The 21,350-nt window shown below is 37.5% G+C and overlaps 1 protein-coding gene and 2 long non-coding RNA genes across 6 annotated transcripts; 2 read left to right on the top strand and 1 right to left on the bottom strand.

Annotated features, from left to right (window-relative positions):
* Positions 1 to 337: 337 nt before the first annotated feature.
* LOC147544503 (TRIGALACTOSYLDIACYLGLYCEROL-like protein) lies at positions 338 to 6,781 on the bottom strand. Of its 2 annotated transcripts, none has more exons than XR_015223163.1 (5): positions 6,375 to 6,781; positions 5,044 to 5,293; positions 3,137 to 3,518; positions 977 to 2,033; positions 338 to 931 (listed from the first exon to the last, which is right to left on the bottom strand). XR_015223163.1 is itself a non-coding variant. In XM_086633084.1 (5 exons), exons 1-5 carry the CDS (start codon positions 6,644 to 6,646, stop codon positions 571 to 573), a joined length of 1,443 nt encoding a protein of 480 aa, XP_086489210.1. In that variant the 5' UTR covers positions 6,647 to 6,781; the 3' UTR covers positions 338 to 570. The 2 variants fall into 2 exon arrangements, 1 of the variants encoding a protein (XP_086489210.1); XM_086633084.1 differs by having other exon boundaries at positions 338 to 768; positions 1,693 to 2,033.
* A 379-nt stretch (positions 6,782 to 7,160) lies between these two features.
* On the top strand, positions 7,161 to 8,774 carry LOC147544502 (uncharacterized). The gene is made up of 2 exons (XR_015223831.1): positions 7,161 to 7,499; positions 8,442 to 8,774. It is a non-coding gene; the product is annotated as an uncharacterized LOC147544502 (long non-coding RNA).
* Positions 8,775 to 13,227: 4,453 nt separating this feature from the next.
* On the top strand, positions 13,228 to 16,665 carry LOC147544501 (uncharacterized). Of its 3 annotated transcripts, XR_015223729.1 has the most exons (7): positions 13,228 to 13,438; positions 14,459 to 14,539; positions 14,680 to 14,723; positions 14,869 to 15,195; positions 15,575 to 15,637; positions 15,764 to 15,889; positions 16,239 to 16,665. It is a non-coding gene; the product is annotated as an uncharacterized LOC147544501 (long non-coding RNA). The 3 variants fall into 3 exon arrangements; XR_015223730.1 differs by lacking the exon at positions 14,680 to 14,723; XR_015223728.1 differs by having other exon boundaries at positions 14,680 to 15,195.
* The last annotated feature ends 4,685 nt before the right edge of the window (positions 16,666 to 21,350 follow it).

Genomic DNA, 21,350 nt, shown 5'->3' with positions numbered 1-21,350 from the left:
TCTTTCTCTTCCTTCAAATCTCACATCTGTTGGGTTTTTAGTGAAAAAAACGAAAGATGAAGGGAAAGAGAAGGAGAAGCAAAAGATAAGGAGACAAAGTGAAAAGAAAAATAAATAGAGAAGGAAAATAAGATTACAAAAAATGGTTGAGCTGGTGTTCTAAAGTGATGGTGGTGGTCAAAAATTGTATTGGTGGAAGTGAAGATGAAGATTAGGGGTAAAACGCGATGAAATTTGTTTTTGAACTAAAAATAAGAATGCTCCTGAGTCCATTTAATTGACCTAACTCTTTATTTCCGGCGGCCTAAATATAAATGATGAACTTGTCAACCTTGAATTAGAAAAGTGGACTTCCTTTTCGTTTGAGCAGAAATTGTTTTCAACACTGAAATAAACTGATTCATAAGGGACAGAATGACAAAGATAATAATGAATAAATTGATCAAAAAAGCATAATGCCACTCAACTAGTTATCTGTCTCAGTCACTCAAACAAAAACAGTGCATAGAAAGGATTTTTCTACTTCTGGTTCACCTGCAGAAAAAGAAAATTTCCACGAGACTTTCAGAGTTAGAATTCAAAAAGACGAAGCTCGATCATTCCTTCCTTCCTCTTTGGGGAATACCAAGCAACAACCTTCCCCGAACGTAAAAGCCTCAAAGAGTAACTCAAGCTATACATGATGTCTTCCATATGAGGACCATGTTTTCCCAATGAAGAATCGAGGGAAAACTTTGAATCTACTCTGAAGACGATTGGCCCTGCAACCTGCATTTGTTGTCATACAGAACAAAATTAAAAAGAAAGAAAACCTATTTAGTGTAAATTTTGATCCAAAGTGGTATACTAATTAGAATGTAGGTTGACCTGTGGGTAGAAGTTAGTTTGCAGTCATTGTGTAAAAGGTCAAATTTTGATTGTATAGTGGGTTCTGTTGGTCTTATAAAAGAGTAGAAGATCAAAATATTGTCACAACGGGGAATATTACATATTATGTGATTGAAAAATATGTTTCAGAAAGAAAGACAACATAATGGCATAAATTTGAAAATGTGGGCGTATCTATTGATATATCAGAAAATTTGGATTTGTGGGCGTATTTATGTTTAAGAACCTGCAAGTTGTATGATGTTTCCATTAAAAGAAATTCAATGCGCAAGTCTTTGAACTAAATCACCAGAAAGAAGTTTGGAATCAATTCGCTCTAGGGTTCCATAGGCCGAATAAGAAGGGCAAGGGCACCTTTCATGTAATCTACAAATGGTACATATGCGGGTTTGGTCCTCAGATTCCTGAAGGGAAGCCGATGCCTTAATCACTCGGCTAATTGGTGTAAAAGAACAGATATAACATGACAAACAACGTAAAAGAGTCGGAATGATAACCGCTCTTTTTTATAATAAAACAAAAAGCTTATGCAACGACCAAATAACGTTGAGTCGTTGACGACAAAAAAATGATCTTAAACACTGACTAGTAAGCAGATAAATTTTACTAAAAACATCGAAATTTATTCGATATAGTTACATATATAGCAGTTGCATTTAATTTTGATAATTGTTACCACTGACCACTGTAGCTAAATCTTACTAAAAGTCTAAAATGTAAAACCTGACTAAGATGCATTTTGAGAAAATATTGAAATTGAATAGTAAGACATGAAGAATATAGCAAGAGTATAGATCAAAATACCTGTTGCTGTAAGATCAGATTCAGCCTCGGGGAAGCAAGAGGATCCTTTTCGGTTTTAGATGAAGATCTCCCAAAGACATTGGAAACTATATTAGCAGCACCCTTTGCAAAAGCTGAAGCCGAGCAAATGTCTAGTCGAGCATCTACCCTGCTCAAGTCCCCATACAACTTCTTGAATTTTCCGTGCTGGAATGTGTAGCAAATAGACCCATACAGATCGGCACTCAACGATTTCCTTATTTTAGGACTCAAACTATTAGCTTCACCTTCACCTACTTGGATTCCTGAACCCTCAGTCACTGATCCCTTCTTGTCACTGAGCCAGGCAGTACAGGTACCACCTGATGTAAATGTTTGATTCAATAAAGTCGATCAAGATAGAATTTGTAGCATTCAGAAATAACAAAATTTTATAACTCGCAAGTCGTAACAAAACATCTAGATACTAAAAGGTTAGCATAAGTTAATTGAGTTTTTTACAAGTTTGATCCGAAGATGTTGACTTTTGATTATTAGATGAAATTGGCAACAACATAAGCAATGGGGGTTGACACTGTAGTTCACTCCAAAAAGAAACTCAACACCTATAATCTGTGTGGAATGTATGTATTAACTCGACTGGGAGTACTGAATCGAAGGTAAAAATCCATACGACATAACTAGAAAATTGGGTGGTTAATCTAAATTTCGTGTTGGTATCATCTCATTCTCACACAGACAGTACAAGTTCAGTTGATGATTACAATTTCCTTCGATGAACTCAAAGTTGCACCTAGTTACTCTTAATGAACTTTTGTTTCAGCATGAGGCAATATTGTCGCCACTGGTACATAATCTTTACTTGTAGATTATGTTGATCCTAGTGATTTAAAATATTTTGGGCATCTACACGATAAGGCAGGAGAGTATCTTTTTTTAGAATTCGCCCTCCTCTTCAATTGCTAAGATTACACCTCCCAAACTTATCTCCAAGGGTTGAGATTATATCTCTCTAACTTATCTTCAAACTCTCTTCAATGGCTAAGATTACACCTTGCAAACTTATCTCAAAGGGTTGAGATTATACCTCCCAAACTTAGCTTCAAACCCTCATCCATGGCTAAGATTACACCTCCCAAACTAATCTGCCAAGATTGAGATTACACATTTGATAGAACTGTCCGTGTCTGGCGGGCACGCGTTATACCCGCGTATGGTTATAAGGTTTATCTACTATTTATGCTAAAACGTATCAGATACACGCAAAACTAATGTCCTCCTATAAGAGTGGAACACGAGCCATTATTGTAAAAAAAAAATTGGAACGAAAAAGAAAAAAGTGAAAGCGCATTCAGATGACACTCAATGTAAGCTTCAAAATGGTGGAGTAACCAAGCGCAATCGAGCAAAATGAATTGAAATATCCGTTAGATTATTAGAAATTATGACCAAAAGGGAGCATTACCAATAATTCCAGATATTGCCGCATGAGGTTCTTTTAGGCGTACATCATATGACGGCCACCAAAAGGTACCCTTGTCTGTCTTTCTAGTCATATCTCTTTTTGTTTCTTTTTGTCTCCATATATCTCTACTTCTTTCATAGGAAAATGCAGCTTTTGCACATAATCCAGGCATCAAGACTAAAGGTGGTTCACCAGTTGTGTTATTAACGGCTTGAGGTTCACCGCTACTTTTGTGTACACCAAAACGGTATCTTAATCCAGATTCAGAAACAAGGGATGACAAATCTAATGATACTGACTCGGGCACGTCCCAGTATCCTCCATTTCGGTCAACAAAAAGCTCCGGCCATGCTGCCTCCATCGTAATATCGTGATTAGGAAGCTGCAAATATGCGAGAACAATTAGAGACATGGGAGACATGATAACTTTTGCAAAACCGATCAGGATGAGATACTAGGTATAGTGGTATACAATCAGTAGGTATATGCTAACGGCTAAAAAAGTGCATTTATATAAAAGAGGGAATCAGTGGTTTTGCAGTGTCAAGACACAATGATAAGCAGAGAGGTGATTTAAATTCAATTTATCTTCCAATGTATAAACCCGATTTAATAGTTTATTCTTTTCTCCATTGATGAATATCCTATAAGCTCTGGTTGAAAATAAATTAGTATAACCCACATACAAATCATTATATCGATAATAACAAAATTCAGACTAGGGAACATAGGAATTAACCTGAAAGAAAATCTTAAGTAATGCAGTTAGACACAGAAAAAGCATCCCGAGTGAATCAGGTGTCTTGATATAAGATCCAGGAAAAACACTGTTTGTGGATTGGGTGTCTCAGCGAGTGGGAAGTCAGCCACAGCCCGGACTCCAGAGTCCAGACTATCATCTGAATCAAGAATCACCGAGTAACTCACCAAGTTTGGGACCCATACCCAGTGAATACACCCGGCACTTAAAATAAAACTCCGAAAAGATAGTAGTGAAGATGCGTAGCGGTGTAGCAAAAAACTCTTTCGCTTACACCATAGAAAAAGAAAACAGAGGCTAGCTAATATTTCGTTATCACCAGGCAAGCTGTGAAGCTAACTTTGTTCCTTTACTTCCACATAGACCAAATCATTGTGTGTGAATCAATCCTACTTTTTCCTCTTACCCATTGATATTTTAAAACTTAGAATAGTTTACTCACTACTGTGGATTCTCGAAGTTAAATTGAACAAAAGAAAAAATCAACAAGTTGGAGAAACTACCGGAGCTTGAACTCTACATATGTCAAGAATTTATGTTCATTGGATGATTTGAATTTTTCTTTACTATGTAATACACTCCCATGAGGACATCTTTACTTCTAAAGGGTGAAGCATGTAAGTTAAAAACATCATTAATATGTGCAGCTGAGAGTCTTTTAGAAGGCAATTGATAGTTCCAAGACAGCAACATAACAAAGATACAATTTAATGATTTACGGTTATGTAGCTAATAAACCAAAACAACGTCAACTGGTGCCCCGCTGATGAAGTAAATGTTTAGATACAAATAGTATATCGTTCATTCCACTCTTATGTCCATACAGTCCATTGACTAAGATAACTACTTTTCTTTTCCTTCAACAGTTAGACACACTACCATTTTGGCGTCGTGAGATTTCGGCTAGTCCAAAACTGGGTTCTTGACGAAGTTAACCAATTATCTACTTATCTTGTATACGTAGTAATTGTGAAAAGACTACTTTCTACAATGGACAGAAGGTATTAAGTTTGAGATGAGCTCATGAAAACAATATAAATTACAAAAATAGGGGTTCCAACTAGAAAGTGTGATAAACACTCAGAGGGAATGAGAGATAATATCGATTCATATGAGATAATTTTATAGGAGAGTAAAGAAAGCTTACTTTGTGGAAGAACATTGCTTTTGAACGGCGTTCTTTTCTTTCACCATGTTTCTCAGTACTTAGAAGTAATGATGATGCAGGACCCAATGAAAGTTGTGTGCATAAACCAAGAGAAAATAGTGATTTATCCACAAAATGTTTTGCAATGTCTTTAAATGCAGGTAGTTCAAACTCATCTGCTACAACAATTTCTGATTTAAGGGAAGATAGCAGTTTCCTTGGGCGGAATTGTCCAATTAATCCAAGCCACCTATACCATATGAAATGTGTGAGTCTGAAATTGCATTAATTATATAAGATACACAAATACAGTGAACAACTTGGATCCAAATAGTGAATTTCATATAGAAAATGCACAACTGAAAAAGATGAGTCTAGTTTCCCCAAACAAGAGAAGAAAATCTCCTTAAGCTTGCATTCATCCCGGTGGATTCAAGTGGCACAACAATTCAATATTTTATCCTTTCCAAATGACATAATATAATTACCAAGTTTAAACAAATTCCAAGATGTGAGGTGGGATTCTCCTTACACCCCAATTTGTATTCGCCAAATTTAAACTAGCTACACTGTTGAAAAGTGCCTTGAATATGAGTTGGCTCTTGACAGAGGTTTAGGGGTGTTGCCCACATAGCCCTTATGAATGGGGGTTTGGAGGCTCGGCCGAAACTCTTTTGACACAACTTGCTTACCTTATTCTAACCGTTTACCTTATGTTGCCCTAATCTATAAAGGGCGGTTATTGATGTGTTGGGAGTTACTTGTTATTCGGTTTTGAAGTAGAGATTGTGGAGGTAGAGTGCTAGAATTTAGCGGGTTATATAATCAGAAACTCTTGAGAGATCTATGATTCTATGTAACCTTGTTCTTCACATATAGCAAAATCATTGCAGAGCTGTTCGCCATGGAGACGTGGAGGAGGTTTTACTTACTGAACCACATAAATCTCTTTTTCTTGTGTGATTACTTATTTTCACCATGTTTCTTACTTCTATCAGTAATGTCAGATTATACTATTCTTCCTGTCACACTTAAGTAAATGTCCAAAAGGATATGAGCATTTCCAAATTCTTTTTAACAAACATTTCTCACTAGTCACTTTTATATTCTTTTCTAGCATTTTGTTCCCTTTATTCTTAGTTTTCTTAGTAACAAATTTTCTCATTTGAACTAGAAATTCAAGCATTCTTCATCAGAAAATTGAAACAGAAAACATTCACTCCAGCATATTATTCTCAATTGAAACAAGAGTATCAAAATCTACCAAATACCCATTAAAAGAAACAGAAAAATGAAGTAACCCAAAAGAAAAAGAAAGGATTTTTCTTTACCAGTTGGAAGTGGAAGGTCTGAACAAGAGAGACTGAAGAGAGAAAGAACCAAGTTCTTTTTGTGAAGTTGGAGAATAAGAAGGGATTATACCAAGAGGAAAACCAAGACCCAAGAGAGAGAGTTGTTGAGCTCGAAGTGCACGACTAGCTCGAGAACCATCAAGAGGAATTGGCTCACCAGGAACTAACCGAGCAACACCATCAAGGGTTTGAGGGGTTGAAACATTTAGGTCCCAAAATGTTGAGTCCATTGCTAGTCTCAAATTCGCCATTGTTTTTCTTTCTCTCTAGTTTTTCTTCTCCTTATCTGCCCTGCTGCATTTCAAATGAGTGAGTTTGTTTCTGTGTGCTTTCAAAGTGAGGGTTTTGTTGAGCAATCTTAAACGGGAAAACGGATGTGCCACGCCTAGGGCCGGGAAAACGGTCCGGAAATCCGAAATCCGGCTCAAACCGCTCGATCCGAGGTGATCCGAAGACCGAACAAGATCCGCCGCGGGTGTACCCGGCCCGAAATTTCGGGCGGGCACGGGCGGTATTCGGGTAGTGAGGCTTACCCGAGTACCGGCCCATTAAGACCGCCCGAAATTCAATCCCGACCCGCCCGACCAAATCATATCCGAAATCCGCCCGACCGAATCATACCCGCCCGTTACCCACTACCCGCGACCTAATCCTGATCCAATTACTTTATGATCCAACGGCTGAGCATCAACAGCCGTTGGATCATAATATATGGCCTATAAATACACCTCAAACACCACCACCAGAAAACCCTAGAAACTTCTCATCTCCTCTCCTCCTCTCCCTCACGCAGCACGGCCAGGAGGCCAGGCCTAAGTCCTAACCCTAATTTAACAAAACTTAAAAAACTAAAACCTAAATCTTTTCCTTTCCTCATCTCCTCTCCTAAACCGAAAACTAGATGTAGATCCCTTAAAAACATAAATCTAGATCCCTAAAAAAACTAAAACCTAAACCTAAAAACTTCTCATCTCCTCTCCTTCACGGCCACTGTAATTTGTAAACATAAATCTAGATCTATTTAAAAGACTAAAACCTAATCTGGACTTTGGATTATTTTGACGCAGACCGGACGGCTCCTTCTCGCAGTGTTATCATAAAATGGTTAGTAAGCCAAACCTAATCTCTTTTTCTTAGATTTATTTATAGATGTGATTCTGTGAATATGAGATGGTTTTTTTAAAACAGATGTGATGTTAGTTAGTTTTAAAAGTTTTGTTAAAAAAAAAATAAGATGGAAATAAATGATCATCCAAACAGATGTGATGTTCTTATTTGATCGAACTTTTTTTTTTTTTTTAAAATGAGATGGACATAGATCAGATAGACATGAATCATTCATGTGATAATAATTTTTTATTTTTTTTTACATATGATCATCGAAACAGATGTGATGTTATTTATTTATAAATTTTTTTTTTTTTTTGAATATGAGATGGAATGGAAATAGATCAGAGAGATGTGAATCATTCATGTGATAATAATTTTTTATTTTTACATATGATCATCGAAAGAGATGTGATGTTATTTATTTATAAATTTTTTTTTTTTGAATATGAGATGGAATGGAAATAGATCAGAGAGATCTGAATCATTCATGTGATAATAATTTTTTTTTTTAACATATGATCATCGAAAGAGATGTGAGTTATTTATTTATAAATTTTTTTTTTGAATATGAGATGGAAATAGATCAAAGAGATCTGAATCATGTGATAATTTTTTTTTTTTTACATATGATCATCGAAACAGATGTGATTTATTCATTTATAAATTTTGTTTTTTAAATCTCGGTTTATAGATTTGAGATTTAAATCAAATGATGATTCAAATTTTTTTTATTACATATGATCTGTGAAACAAAGATGGGATGATACTAAAATATTTTGTTTTTTTTAACACATATGATCTGTGAAACAATGATGTTATAGATCAGGGAAGTCATGATACTAAAATATTTTTTTCATTCTTATTACAAATGATCTGTTTACTCAGAGATGTAATGGTACTAAAATATTTTTTTTCTTTGTTGGTTCATCGATCGAGAACTCGCCGGACTCATCACTCAGGGTCTCTCTGTCCCCAACCCTCATGGTTAAAGAGATGTACGATGATGATACTGTTCATATGGTTCAAGAGATGGATGATGTTGATATAGTGTATAGTTGGATGATTATGAAACTTGTAGATTCATCTGTGAAACATATCCATAAGGTTCTGTTTGATCAACCAGATCTTACCTGATGGATCTGCTTGATCAAATAGATATAGGTGTGTTTCAAAGATGAATCATGGATTCATTGTTATGTAAATGTGTTTTATTTTTTAGATGGACATTATAAATTATGGACTTTATTTAGACACGGACTTTGGTTTAAATATTATTCTTGGACATTCTTTAGACATGATGCCTTTATTTAGACATGCACTCTTTGTTTGAAACATAGGTTGATATAACTGACATTCCTGCTGAACAAAATGTTTCTGCTCCGGTGGAAGTGCCGAGTTCTAAGGAGCCTTCTAAAGACAAAAAATCTCCGGTTTGGCTAAATTATACATTTGTGTATGTTCCTGATCCTCAAAATCCGAACCTTAAGATTGAAATGGCTAAATGCATATTTTGTGGTGTTATGAAAGTTAATAAAACATCAAATGGCACCACTCATTTTAAGAGGCATACAGAAGTATGTGCAAAGAGGTTAAAGATTGATCTCACACAATCTAAGTTGACTCAAAACAAAAGACTTGGGAATTTGTCTTCATTTCAGTTCAGTCAAGCAAGAGCAAGAAAGAACACTATTAAACTTTTAATCCTTCGTGAATTGCCTTTGCAATTTGTAGAGGATCCGTTCTTTGAAAATTACATAACAGAATCCTTCCACCCTTGTTTTAAATCGTTTTCACGAGGAACAGCAAGAAATGATGTTTTAAAATGTTTTAAGGAGGAGAAAGATGCTTTAAGAGATTCTCTTTTGAGTGCTCCTGGTGGGATTTCTCTCACTTCAGACATTTGGTCTTCGAATCAAAAATTGAGCTACTTGTCTATTACTGCCCATTTTATTGATAAAAATTGGTGTTTGCAAAAGAGGATTATCTCTTACATTCTCTTAGACAAGTCTCACACTGGTGATCATATTGCAAGTGTCTTGCATGATAAACTTACGAATGATTGGATGATATCTGGAAAAATATTCTCTCTTTCGATGGATAACGCTAGTGCGAATACTGTTTCTGTATCTCGATTGATTCAATTGATGCCTCATTTGCCCTTGAAAGGCGAATTATTTCATGTTAGGTGTTGTTGTCATATCTTAAACCTTGTGGTTCAAGATGGTTTGAAAATACCTCAGTTTAAGGAAATGCTTACAAGGTTAAAGGGAAACTTGGAATATGTTATTTCTTCTGAGACTCGAAATGCCCAATTTCGAGCCCATTGCGAGTCGAAAGGGTTTGCTTCTAGGAAATTGCAGTTAGATGTGAAACATAGATGGAATTCGACATATCTTATGTTGAAAAATGCATTGCCATATCAAACTGTGATAAATTCTTTTTTGTCTGATCGATCTCCTCCTTATGTTGTCTCTGATTTTGATTGGTTGCAAGCCGACATGTTATGCAAATTTTTGAAGCCATTCTATGAAGCAACTACTTTCTTTTCCGGGGTTGAATATGTCACTTCGAATTCAGTTCTTGAACATTTGGTTGCTATTGGGATGGTTTTTCATGATAATCGGAGCAATCCACTATTTTCAGAAATTATTTTGTCAATGGAATCGAAATTTATTAAGTATTGGGGAGAGACTCCGGTTTTATTTGGTCTTGCATGTATTCTTGATCCTCGTATAAAGATGGAAGTTGGTGTAGTTTTAACTCAGCTTGAGAATTGTTTTCAAAGTTCGGCCTTTGCTATTAAATGTTCTTCATCTCAGTCCGCCAACATGGTTAGTAAACTTCGCGAATTGTTCGCTGAGTATTCAATTACTTTTAATATTTCACAGCCGCAAAATTCTTCTACTGTTGGTTCCTCTGAGCCTCCCGAATCTTCGAATCGGGGCGCTTTTTGGAAAAATATAAAGCGGGCTCGAAAAGATCCTTTGGCTACTGCTTCTGAAGAGATTTCTCGATATGATTCCGAGCCCGATCCTTTGGTAGATGATCTTGAAAAGTTTGACGTCTTGGGTTGGTGGAGTGAAAATGAAAAACGATACCCGATTTTATCTCGAATTGCCCGTGATGTTCTTGCTGTCCCGGTTTCTACTGTTGCTTCCGAGTCGGCCTTCTCTTTGGGAAAACGAATTTTGGGTGATTATAGAAGTAGTTTAACTCCGGAAATGTTGGAGTGTCTTGTTTGTTTGAAAGATTGGTGGAAACACCAACTTAATGTTAGTATGATGCAATTTGACCCTTTGAACGACGGATTTCTAGAGTCGGCCACCGACAAACCATCGGCTTAAGTTCAATTTGTGTAATTTTTTGTGAAAATATCTCAACTTTTGATGTAACTTTTTGTGTAGAGATTATATTAATATAATGGATGAAATTTAGTTTAATTTATTGATATTTTTTAATTATGTTTTTTTAATATATAAATTTAGTTTAATTTAATTTAATTTATTGGTAGAAACCCGAAACCCGACCCGCCCGAGTCCGGTAGTGCCCGAACGGGCACTCGGGCATAATCGGCCCGCGGGCTCGACATATGCTCTTGTTTACCCGCCCGAACCCGCCCGATATCCCGATCGGGTAGCTTACTCTCCCGCCCGAACCCGCCCGTGCCCGAAAATGGTGTGCCCGAACCGGCCCGAACCCGCCCGATTCCCACCCCTAGCCACGCCCTATGTCCGTTTGAACACCGTTACTTATACAAGTGGTGTACTTAAAAAACAGTCAAACTATGATAAAATAAAAACGTTACATTGATATCTCCTTGTTCAACAAAAAAAAAAACATTGATATCTCCTTTTATCGACTAAATACAAATATTACAAAAACAAAAGAGACTTTAACTCAAAAAAAAAAATATTTAGTGTCTTCATTTTCTTATGAACAAAGAGATGTGTTCTACACTTTCTTGGAAACGAGTGATATAAATACTCTCTACAGTTTCTCGTACAGAAAAGAATACAACTAATACTTTTGAATAATCATAAAATTTTGGTTCAAGTTTGTTTATACTTGGACACTTATTTTCTCTCTATCTAATACTTACAACTCTAGAATACACATATATTACAATACGTTGTCAGCACGATAGTTTCTAGAAGTGGGTAAAGAAGTTTAAGAGGATAAACAAAGGATTGTCTTGAATGCTACCTAGAGGTTAAGGTAAGTTGTATATAATTTGCAATTGTCGAATCTAACTAAAATTAATTTTTCAGCTCTTTGCTTGTCAGGAAAGAACTATGCTACTTCGATATCATGTCATTGAAGGATAAGGTTTTTTTTTTTGAAGTTATTAATGGATTTTTATTCCATCTAAGAAAGATATAATTTGGAGCATTCAAGGGTAAAGGTGAAATGTGATATTAATTCATTTCCATGAAGCTTGTGTTTTCAGCTCTTGTAATATCAGGATTCCAAGTAAAGGAAGAACTAATGAGGTTTGGTTTGGTCTGAGAAAAAGAGACAGAAGAAATAAAAAATCAAGTTCTTTTTGTGAAGTTAGAGAGTAAGAAGGGATTATAGCAAGAAGAAAACCAAGACTCAAGAGAGAGAGAGTTGTTGAGCTCGAAGTGCACGACTAACTCGAGAACCATCAACAGGAATTGGCTCACCAGGAACTAGCCGAGCAACACCGTCAAGGTCTTTAGGGGTTGAAACATTTAGGTCGCAAAATGTTGAGTCCATTTCTAATCTCATATTCTTGATTGATAGTTATTGTAGCTCGAATGCTAAATTACAATCATGCCTTATTATAAAAAAAAAAAAACTAAGGTGAAATAGTTGTAAGGTTGTCGTCGTACCTGGACGATTTTTGTTTTTCTTGCATATCCGTTGTTGGATCCTCAAATTGAGATTCTTTGTCCGAAGCTTCCACCGGTTTCAACTCCATTGTCGGAAAAGTTACCTTTAACTATCTCCATCATCGGAAAAACATCACCAAAGAAAACGCCAAGCAGGAATTCGAGCAAGGGCCTCATCTTGGACCTCTGGTGAAGACAGAAGGTAATGAGCGAAGGTAAAAAGGAATTTACAAAGTAAAAACTTTCTTTTCTCTAACCTTTGATGATGAGGAGTTGAAGAACAAAGGCAGACTATTTATACTAAAAGAAGAATAGCCAAGAGACTTCTTGAAAATGGACGAACGATCATTGAAGGCAAAGACCAAAACGCATCTCGGGAACACACAGGGGAATGATGACCAAGGGATACACACAGCTCAAGACCGATCGACAGACGGGATATCAACGGATTTTAATGAGACGTGATAGTCTCACCTCTAACAAGGCATCACGTGTCCACGCATGCCAAAAGGATTGCCGTGTACAACAACCCAAAAGATCAGCGCCGAATATGCGTGGTCTGAAGATCAAATACGTGATGTCACAGGATCACGCATGGAAAGGAAATTTACACTACAAAAAAACGGGCTAATAGGGACACACGTTTTTACGTATGTCCCTAATATATTTGAAATAGGGACAGTTTTAAATGTCTGTCCCTATTAAATATACAATGGGGACTTTAGGGACAACAATTTTCTATCCATAAAAAATCGATGAACAAAACTTAAAATAAAGGCGCCCAAATTTCGCGCTCACAGTCCCGTAGAAAATTGGCGGTCAAAAACAAAACGAAAAAAACCAAACCCTATTTTCTTTCCCTCTCTCTCTCTCCACGTTCTTCCGCTGAGTCAGTTTCCTTCTTCTACTTCTTCGGTTTCCTTCTTGCTTGCGTGCTTCCTCTCTTTGGTTTGTAAAATTAAGGTTGGAGTTGCTTCTTCAGTACTGCGAACCAGAAAACTCAGAGTAATTGAGAAATTGATTTCGGTGCAATCAGAGAAATTGACTCAAACAAATCAGAGAAAACGGTTGCTCCTTCAGGTATCCTCTATACCTTTGATTAAATCTCTTCTCCATCTTCTTTTTTCTGTTATTAACCCTAGTTATTAGGTACTACAATCCACTAAAATTATCTAGGATTTTGAAGATCATGAACTGGGTAAGTAATATAAGAAATAAAATTAATTTAGGGGTTCCCTTGCTAGAAGATGAAGATTAAGTATCTATGTATCATACATTGAGAAAGATTTGGATTCAAGGATGTTTCAAATATGTTGTATTTGTATTACAGAAAATGTTGTATTTTGATTCAAGCAAAGCTGGGGTGGTAATGTCATTATGTGAAGAAATGGAGGTTTTAGAGAGAAGATGAGTTGTTTTGTCAGATATCTCTTGAAAAACCCATTTTCATGTCTTACCTTGTTTATAAAAGAACTCCATTGTCACTTAAAACCTTTTCATTTGAACTTGTTTATGAATGATTTGTTTATACTTGTGATTACAGAAAATTCGATTATTCTAGTGAAGGAGATCTCTATGAAAAGTTTGATTTTTTTTTGCTCTCATTTGAATTGATTGTTTTGGTAGTTGATTTCATTATTAATAAGAGTTCATAGTCATTCGTCAGATTTCATTTTGTAATTTTTTATTATTGCTCTAGGCTGCTAGGTTTTGTTTTTTCCTGCGTAAAATTCAGAGAAGTCTGAATAAATTGATATAACATTGTTCATAACTCATCTCGAATTCATTTTACTACACAATGACTAATTTAATGTTTGGATTCATGTCTTTTATAGTTTAGTTTACATGGTTTTAGTTACAGGTTAGAACAACACATTTTTTAAAAGTATATCTTTGCTCTTTGTCTTGGCTTACTTGTATATGAGGTAATTATGGCATTTTCTGATTAAGTTATTGTAGGTTAAGTGATTTAGGTAATTATGCGATTTGGTCTTACTTGTATGCCGAAAGGAACTGGATTGGATTTATCTACGTAGAAATACTTGTTTAGTGATTTTGTAGTAAAGATAATTAAACAACAAGCTTTCTGTATATTTTCAGGCGATGGATAAGCTCAGGTTCCTTTCTCTCACAGACAAGGAAAATCTAGGAGAAGGCGATAACACAAAGCTAGAGATCCAGGTCAGCAATGTTCTCGCTAACAATCTTTTACTAAAGTGAACATTTTAGCGTGCGAATATTAGGTATACTTTGTCTTAAAATTAAGTATTTTCTTCACAAATTATCTGACATTGATATTTGGTTCTATGGACATTATGCAGTAAATTAGACAAAGAAAAGAAAATACTCTCCATTGGTGACAGAGGTATAGGAATGACGAAGGATTTAGGAACCTTGGCAAAATTTGAAACTTTAGATGAATGAGATCTTACTTGCTTTTGGTGTCCTATTCTTTGATGAATGATGAAGTGAATGATACCTGGTTTGGTGACATTTTTATTTCTATACAGCCTTTGTGGAGAAAATGCAAACAAGTGGCGATCTCAATCTAATTGGATAGTTCATTTGGTCACAGACTATGCTGAAGTCATCAACATACATAACGAGGACAATCAATACAATTTACCATCCAATTTTGAATTTCTTACACTGCCTGTTTGAATTCATTGATTCTAATACCAGTTCCGCTCTTGGGTACGACCATACGGGAGTCCAAGGCTGATGGAGAATTTGCAATTACCGAGAACGAATTGAATGAACCACTGGGTCGTGGAACTGAGATAAGGTTGCATCTTAGAGAAGAAGCTGGGGAATACTTGGAGAAAAGCAAATTGAAAGTGAGTATATCATGTTAAATTCTCTTACGCCTTAAAAAAATTTTAAGCTTCAATAATTTATTTTGGAGACCACTGAAGAAAGCATATTGGGAGTTTGTAGTACTTGGTAATGTTCACTGGATCAAATCTCGTTGTTGTATAATTAGGGGTACACTGAATGATCGTTTTTAGTAATGTCGTCTTTTATATGGATTATGGAGTGCATTTAGACATGTCTACATCACAAACCTTGAACTTTGATAACGACCATTGTTATGTTGATTGACAACACCTTCTCATATAAGTATGAGCTATGAGTACTAAGTTGCATGCTTACGATATCTAGTTTCAGTTCATAAGGACCTAAATATCAATCTATGGTTTTTCATTTAATTTGCAGGACTTGGCGAAGAAGTATTCTAAATTCGTCAACTTCCCCATATCTCTCAGTGCAAGCAAGGAGGTAAACGTTGAAATTCCTGCAGAAGATGATGAATTTAGTGAAGAGGAAATATATACTCACATACCTAGGTTCTTAGCGGTTGCTTTTACTTCTATATTTCACTCATATTTCTTTTGTTCTAAACAGTTGAAAGCAGCACCAAATCGAGGAAGAAGAGTGAGGATGAAGACAATGAGAAAAATCCGAAGACTAAGACAGCAAAGGAGACATTGTAATTTGAAATTTGGTTCTTATATTCCTAAAACCTGACAGGTAAGTACGACAAAAGCTCGAGTTCTACTGTTTTGTTCATTTTTTGTTCGAGACTTGCTACTTGTTTAGTTCCCTTTATTCTTAAAAATTGATCAAAAATAGAAGGTGAGAAAGAAAGTGAAAATGATGAAAAGGACAATACGCTAAGTTGTAGAATGAGTTTGAGAATCCGTAGGACTTGGTATCATTAAAGATGCGTCTAAAAGAGGTCTTTTGGCCAAGCTTCTCAGATTTGAAAGTATAGATTTAATTTCGTACATTCTGTTATGTTATATCAGTTTCAAATTGTCTTTTCATATATTATTCAATACCGACGTCACTTGAACTAAAATCTTCTTACTATCTACAGTTCAAAGTCTGGTGGCAAGTTAGCCTCTTTGGATCAGTACATCTCAAGAATGAAACAAGAGCGGAAAGATATATATCAGTAACAAGAATGAACAAAGTACAGTTGGGGAAATCCCCATTAATCCCCATTCCTTGAGCAATTCATCAAGAAAGACTATGATTTAACTAATGAAGTGCTTGTGACAACAAAAGGCGGAAGTTCCCTCATTCCTTATGATCCATTGGAAGTACTTCTATGATGAATAACCAAAGACATATTGGTCTAACAATGAGTGGAAATTTGCATTTTTATCGTACTTTGACATTGTTATCGACAAATTGGCATTGTTATCAATATTCCAAATATAGGGTATGCATGTATTTATGTACTTGAGTTTCTTATTTAGAAAATATTAATAAAATTCCATGGGAAGTTAATGAAATGATAATTTGTTTGGATTTTTTTTGGTTGAATTAATAATCTCAAAACAAAAAATTTGGATTCTAATTTTTTTTGAAAATAAAATTATTATTAGTGACGGATAAAAATTGTCCCAAATATGTAGTAGGGACAAACGTAATCCATCACTAAATATGTCCCTAATATTATTCGGGACGCCAGTATCTGGGACAGACATCATTCTGTCCCCAATCACTTATTGGGGACGGTTTTTGGATTTTAGGGACGGTTTTCAGCTGTCCCTAGTGACCATATTTTTTGTAGTGTAATTACTCGGGCAAAAGTTGTAACGTGTCTCGAAAAGATGAACCACGCGTCCATCAGTCTAAGGCAGACACAACTCGAGTCAGTTCTGGCGAATATGGTTTTAGAGGAAGAAAGTTTTACTACCAGCAGCCCCCACCAGCTCAGCACAGGTTAGTTCAAGGATACACAGCTCTGGAAAATTAGAAGAAAAACCGAGCTTCACAAGACAGCTCTGGTCCAGGTAAAATCCTCGACTTCAGGATCTTCAATGTTTAAAGCACACGAGTTACTTCTACTCCTCAGTCTCATTACTTTCGACTAAGGAGTGGCGGGACTCATGATGATGCATAAAATGTCCAGACGTTGACTAACGTCTAAAAAGTCAAGATCAGACCTGAAATCTACTGGATCAACCCGGCTTAAGGTAGCAGGACTGCTGAGCCCCTGATGGTCCACCAAATATTCCCCTAACTGGGAGGTTGGCCAGAAGAAACCAGCCCTGCAAAACGCCCTTGCATGGACAGATCATCCCTGGGGTCTTCAGAGGAGTAAGGGGGGTCCGAACAGATTCGGCCAATGTCTTACGCCCAGAACTGGGGAGGCAATAGCGCTAAGCGATCTACTGACTTAATCCCGAATCTTCCAGAAAGATCTCAGTCGGCTACACATCTCGAAATGTTTAAGCCAGCTTGAACTCCACGTAACTAAAGAAGGAAACTTCTCTTCTAGAGTCTTTCACATAGGCAAAATATCTACGAAGGATCCTTGAACTTAGGAACTTACACTTATCAAAGATCTGAGATACACTCTAAGGGAAACCCTAGATACTCGAGGGAGGAAACTTTCCCTTCGGATTGACGGCAACCGCCTCATCACCGCCGCTAATTACAGTCGGCCTAACATCGCCTATAAAAGGCCCCCCACATCGTCCTATACAGGACACGATCTCTTTACCCTAAAAAGATCACCTGAAACTCAGAGTTCCCATAACTCGCCCCCAAAAGGATCAATCAATGTTCATTCTTTTACTGCAAAGAGCACCCTGACTGGCTTGAGCGTCAGAGCGGTTTTCGAACGCTTTGTAGGTTTTTCTCCCTTGGGAGCAGACGAACAGGAACAGGAGCAAGGAGCGAGGAGCGGGAGCGAGGAGCTGGAGCGAGGAGCTGGAGCAAGGAGCCAGGAGCAAGGAGCAAGGAGGGAGGAGCTGGAGCAAGGAGCCAGGAGCAAGGAGCAAGGAGCCAGGAGCTGGAGCAAGGAGCCAGGAGCGAGGAGCTGGAGCAAGGAGCCAGGAGCGAGGAGCGGGAGCAAGGACCAGAAAAGAGGAGCAGAGAGCAGATTAACGTTCAACCTAACAGAATAATCACATATAACGGAGGTTGTCATGCATCAACTCCCTTTTTCATGATGATTTAACGGAAAGCCATTTTTTGACATCAGCAGTAGTGGTCGAGGTTGGGGCACTTGAAGTTTTTTTTTGCCTCGGGGCCTCCAATATTTCAGCACTCAAAGGCGGCAAATCTATCGTTGCCTTCTTCACAACGCTCTTCTCTTCATAGAGTCTAGTCAGCTCTCTCACTTGGTGTAGAAGCATGCCACCCATAATTGGGTCATATGTTAGCCTCGGACCTGCCTCCCATGGGTTCTGGGATATATGGTCGGTGCGGGTCAAGAATTCCAGTTCAGTCTAGCTCTCTTTCCTTGTATAGCTATCTAAGAGCCCCCGTTCAGTCCGCACCCCGGCGCGCCGTAAAGGTGCTGGCTGGTGTGGAAAAAATCTTGCGGGACAGGTTCTTCACTTTCTCCATCTTCTCCCCTACCGCTCGTTCCTTCAAAATTGAATATGCGTCCTCGTTAGCCTTGCAGAGGTCCTCGTGGAGGTTTCGTGTTTCTTCGTCACTGCGGAGCTTTTCTTCTTCGAGTCACCCCACCTCGGCCATCGGTTCCTCCAGGGGGAACGCCTAGCCTCGTGCTCTTGGGAATGTCTTCTTGCAAAGACATTGTTGTTGGGAAATAGTAAAAGTAATTCCTAAAAGAATTGAGTAGAGATTCGGGTTACCGAATTAATGATATTGATGGAGTTTTGCCCTCCTTCTAACGTCAATTACTGATGTCTATATCTGCTACCAGTCATGAAATAGAGACCTTGCTGATGGATCGTTTGTTCGGTTGATATTTTGTCTGGATGAACAATACTTCTTTTTCTTCTAATTCTATTGATCGCTCCTAGAAACTTGGGGGTAAAACTACAAAAAGTTCGGAAACCTCTTCGATGCTCAAGACAGTCAGATTGCCCTTTGCAGTTAAAGTATTGAGTATTGATTGATCCTTGGGGAATGTCATGAGCTTACCTTAGTGAAGGTGGTTAAAGCCCTTTTATAGGCTGATTTGGACCGACTTTGATAGACGATGTAGATGAAGCGGTTATGATCCATCCTTAAGGATTAAGACTACTGTTCGGTAGTTAAGGTTTCCTTTTGAGTTTATCGCGTATCTAAGATAATTATAAGTTCCTCTATTCAAGGATACTTCGTAGATATCCTGCCGAGTTGATAGAACTTACATAAGATACTTCCTCCTTTGAGACTCTTGAAGCCCAAGTTAATTAAATACTTAGGATCGTAGCCGACTGAGATTATGCAGATTCGGGATTAAGTCGGTAAGCGTGCGGCGCAATTCTGCCTTCCCATGTTTAGGGTTCGAGCTCCCTAGCTGATCTTGCCGACCTCCCAATTTTGGGCTTAAGTGAAAGATCTTTTTGGGCCCAGCAGTCATGTTGCCTTGAGACGGGTTGAACCGTTGGCCTTTTGGTCTATTCTTGACTTCTTGACGTCAGTCAACGGTTAACCATTTTATGTACCATCAATTATCAGTCGGGTAAATAGACTTCGATGTTGGAGCGTCTGTTTGATTGAATGATATTCGGTCTGGAAGAACGATATTGTTCCTCTTAGCTGCCGCTCCCTACTCCTAAAAATCTGGAGGGAAAACCTGCAAAGAGTTCGGAAACCTCTCTGGCGCTCAAGACAGTCAGATTGCCTATTGCAGTTAAAGTATTGAGTATTGAGTGATCCTTGTGGAACGTACCTTGTTGAAGGTGATGTCATGCCCTTTCATAAGCTTTTTGACCAACTGTGATAGACGGTGTGGATGAAGCGGTTTTGATCCACCGTTCGGGATTAAGACTACTTTTCGGTAGTTAGAAGATTTAGGGTTTCCTTTTGAGTTTATCTCGTATCTAGGATAATTAGAAGTTCCTCTGTTCAAGGATACTTTGTAGAAGTCCTGTCGAGTTAATAGATCTTATAGGAGATGGTTCCTCCTATAAGATTCTTTAAGCCTGTGAGGGTAAGAAACCGCGGGTCAAGAAGTTAATAGGATCAGGTCGTACCAGAAATCGGACCTTCACATGTTTAATAATTTTGCAAGCACCGAAGACGTATTTGGGCTTAACCTGTGACAAAAGATATAAAACCACACGTGACCGTAAGATCTCTTGGACACCGGTATGGTTTCGGCCTAAGGGGGCTCCGACGGTCAAGTTTGTAAGCTTGCAAAGAGAAATAATATATACGTGGATATTAACCTTGGAATGTTACCGTTGGTTGGATAATGGTCGGAGTTTAGGCACGAATCGTAGAGTGGCTGAAGCTCGATCTCTACGGATAGACTGACTTGGTTGGAGAGAGGTCATGAAAATACTTTTGAAGTCTGTATTGTGGATGAGACAATCTTGGAGAGGTTTGCCTTGTCCAGGAGTATGTACCATAAATAAGTGGAAAGCTTTAAAGGTTTGACCTTAAAAATAATCACGTGGTGGTATGTTAAGGGTCTGACCTCCAAGAGAGATAAAGTGAGCCAACCCTTGTTGATAATCACGTGGGCGATGTAGGAAGGATCTGGCCTCTCTAAAGTAAGCAAACCCTTAAAGTAGACAAACCCTTGATAAAGTAGGCAGACCCTTGATAAAGTGGTTGTAGGAGAGAGAAAATAGACAGACCTTTAATAAAGTCCTGTACTTGTACTTTCTCGGGAAAATATTTGTTTATCTCCTCAAAGATCCTGTATTTGACAAGTTCATGTACCTTGGTGAATGCTTAATAAGGTTTTGTATCTGAATGTAAGACTGGTATTTAGATGAAAGCAGGACTATATGATGAAGCGGGACTCTATCAAATAGCGAGACTCAATGAGAGAGAAAGTAATTTGTTTAGATAGAAGGTGATGATGTTCAAGCCAGTACTTGATGTGACATGAAAATGTCACATTTGATGCGCCTAACTTAGAATAATTAGTCCTTTTCGGTGTTATTTTTAATAACTTATCCATGTTTTCATGATATGTGACAAAATGAAGCTAAGCATGAGTTTGGAATAAAACGAAGCAATTATCACCTTTTCATCTCATGCCAAAATCGATAGCTCAAGGGCA

Source organism: Eschscholzia californica, unplaced genomic scaffold (assembly GCF_041429995.1).
Source record: "Eschscholzia californica isolate CP2 unplaced genomic scaffold, dmEscCali1.0.p SCAF_4, whole genome shotgun sequence".
NCBI classification, from domain to species: Eukaryota; Viridiplantae; Streptophyta; class Magnoliopsida; order Ranunculales; family Papaveraceae; genus Eschscholzia; species Eschscholzia californica.
This window is presented reverse-complemented; position numbering and strand designations above follow the sequence as displayed.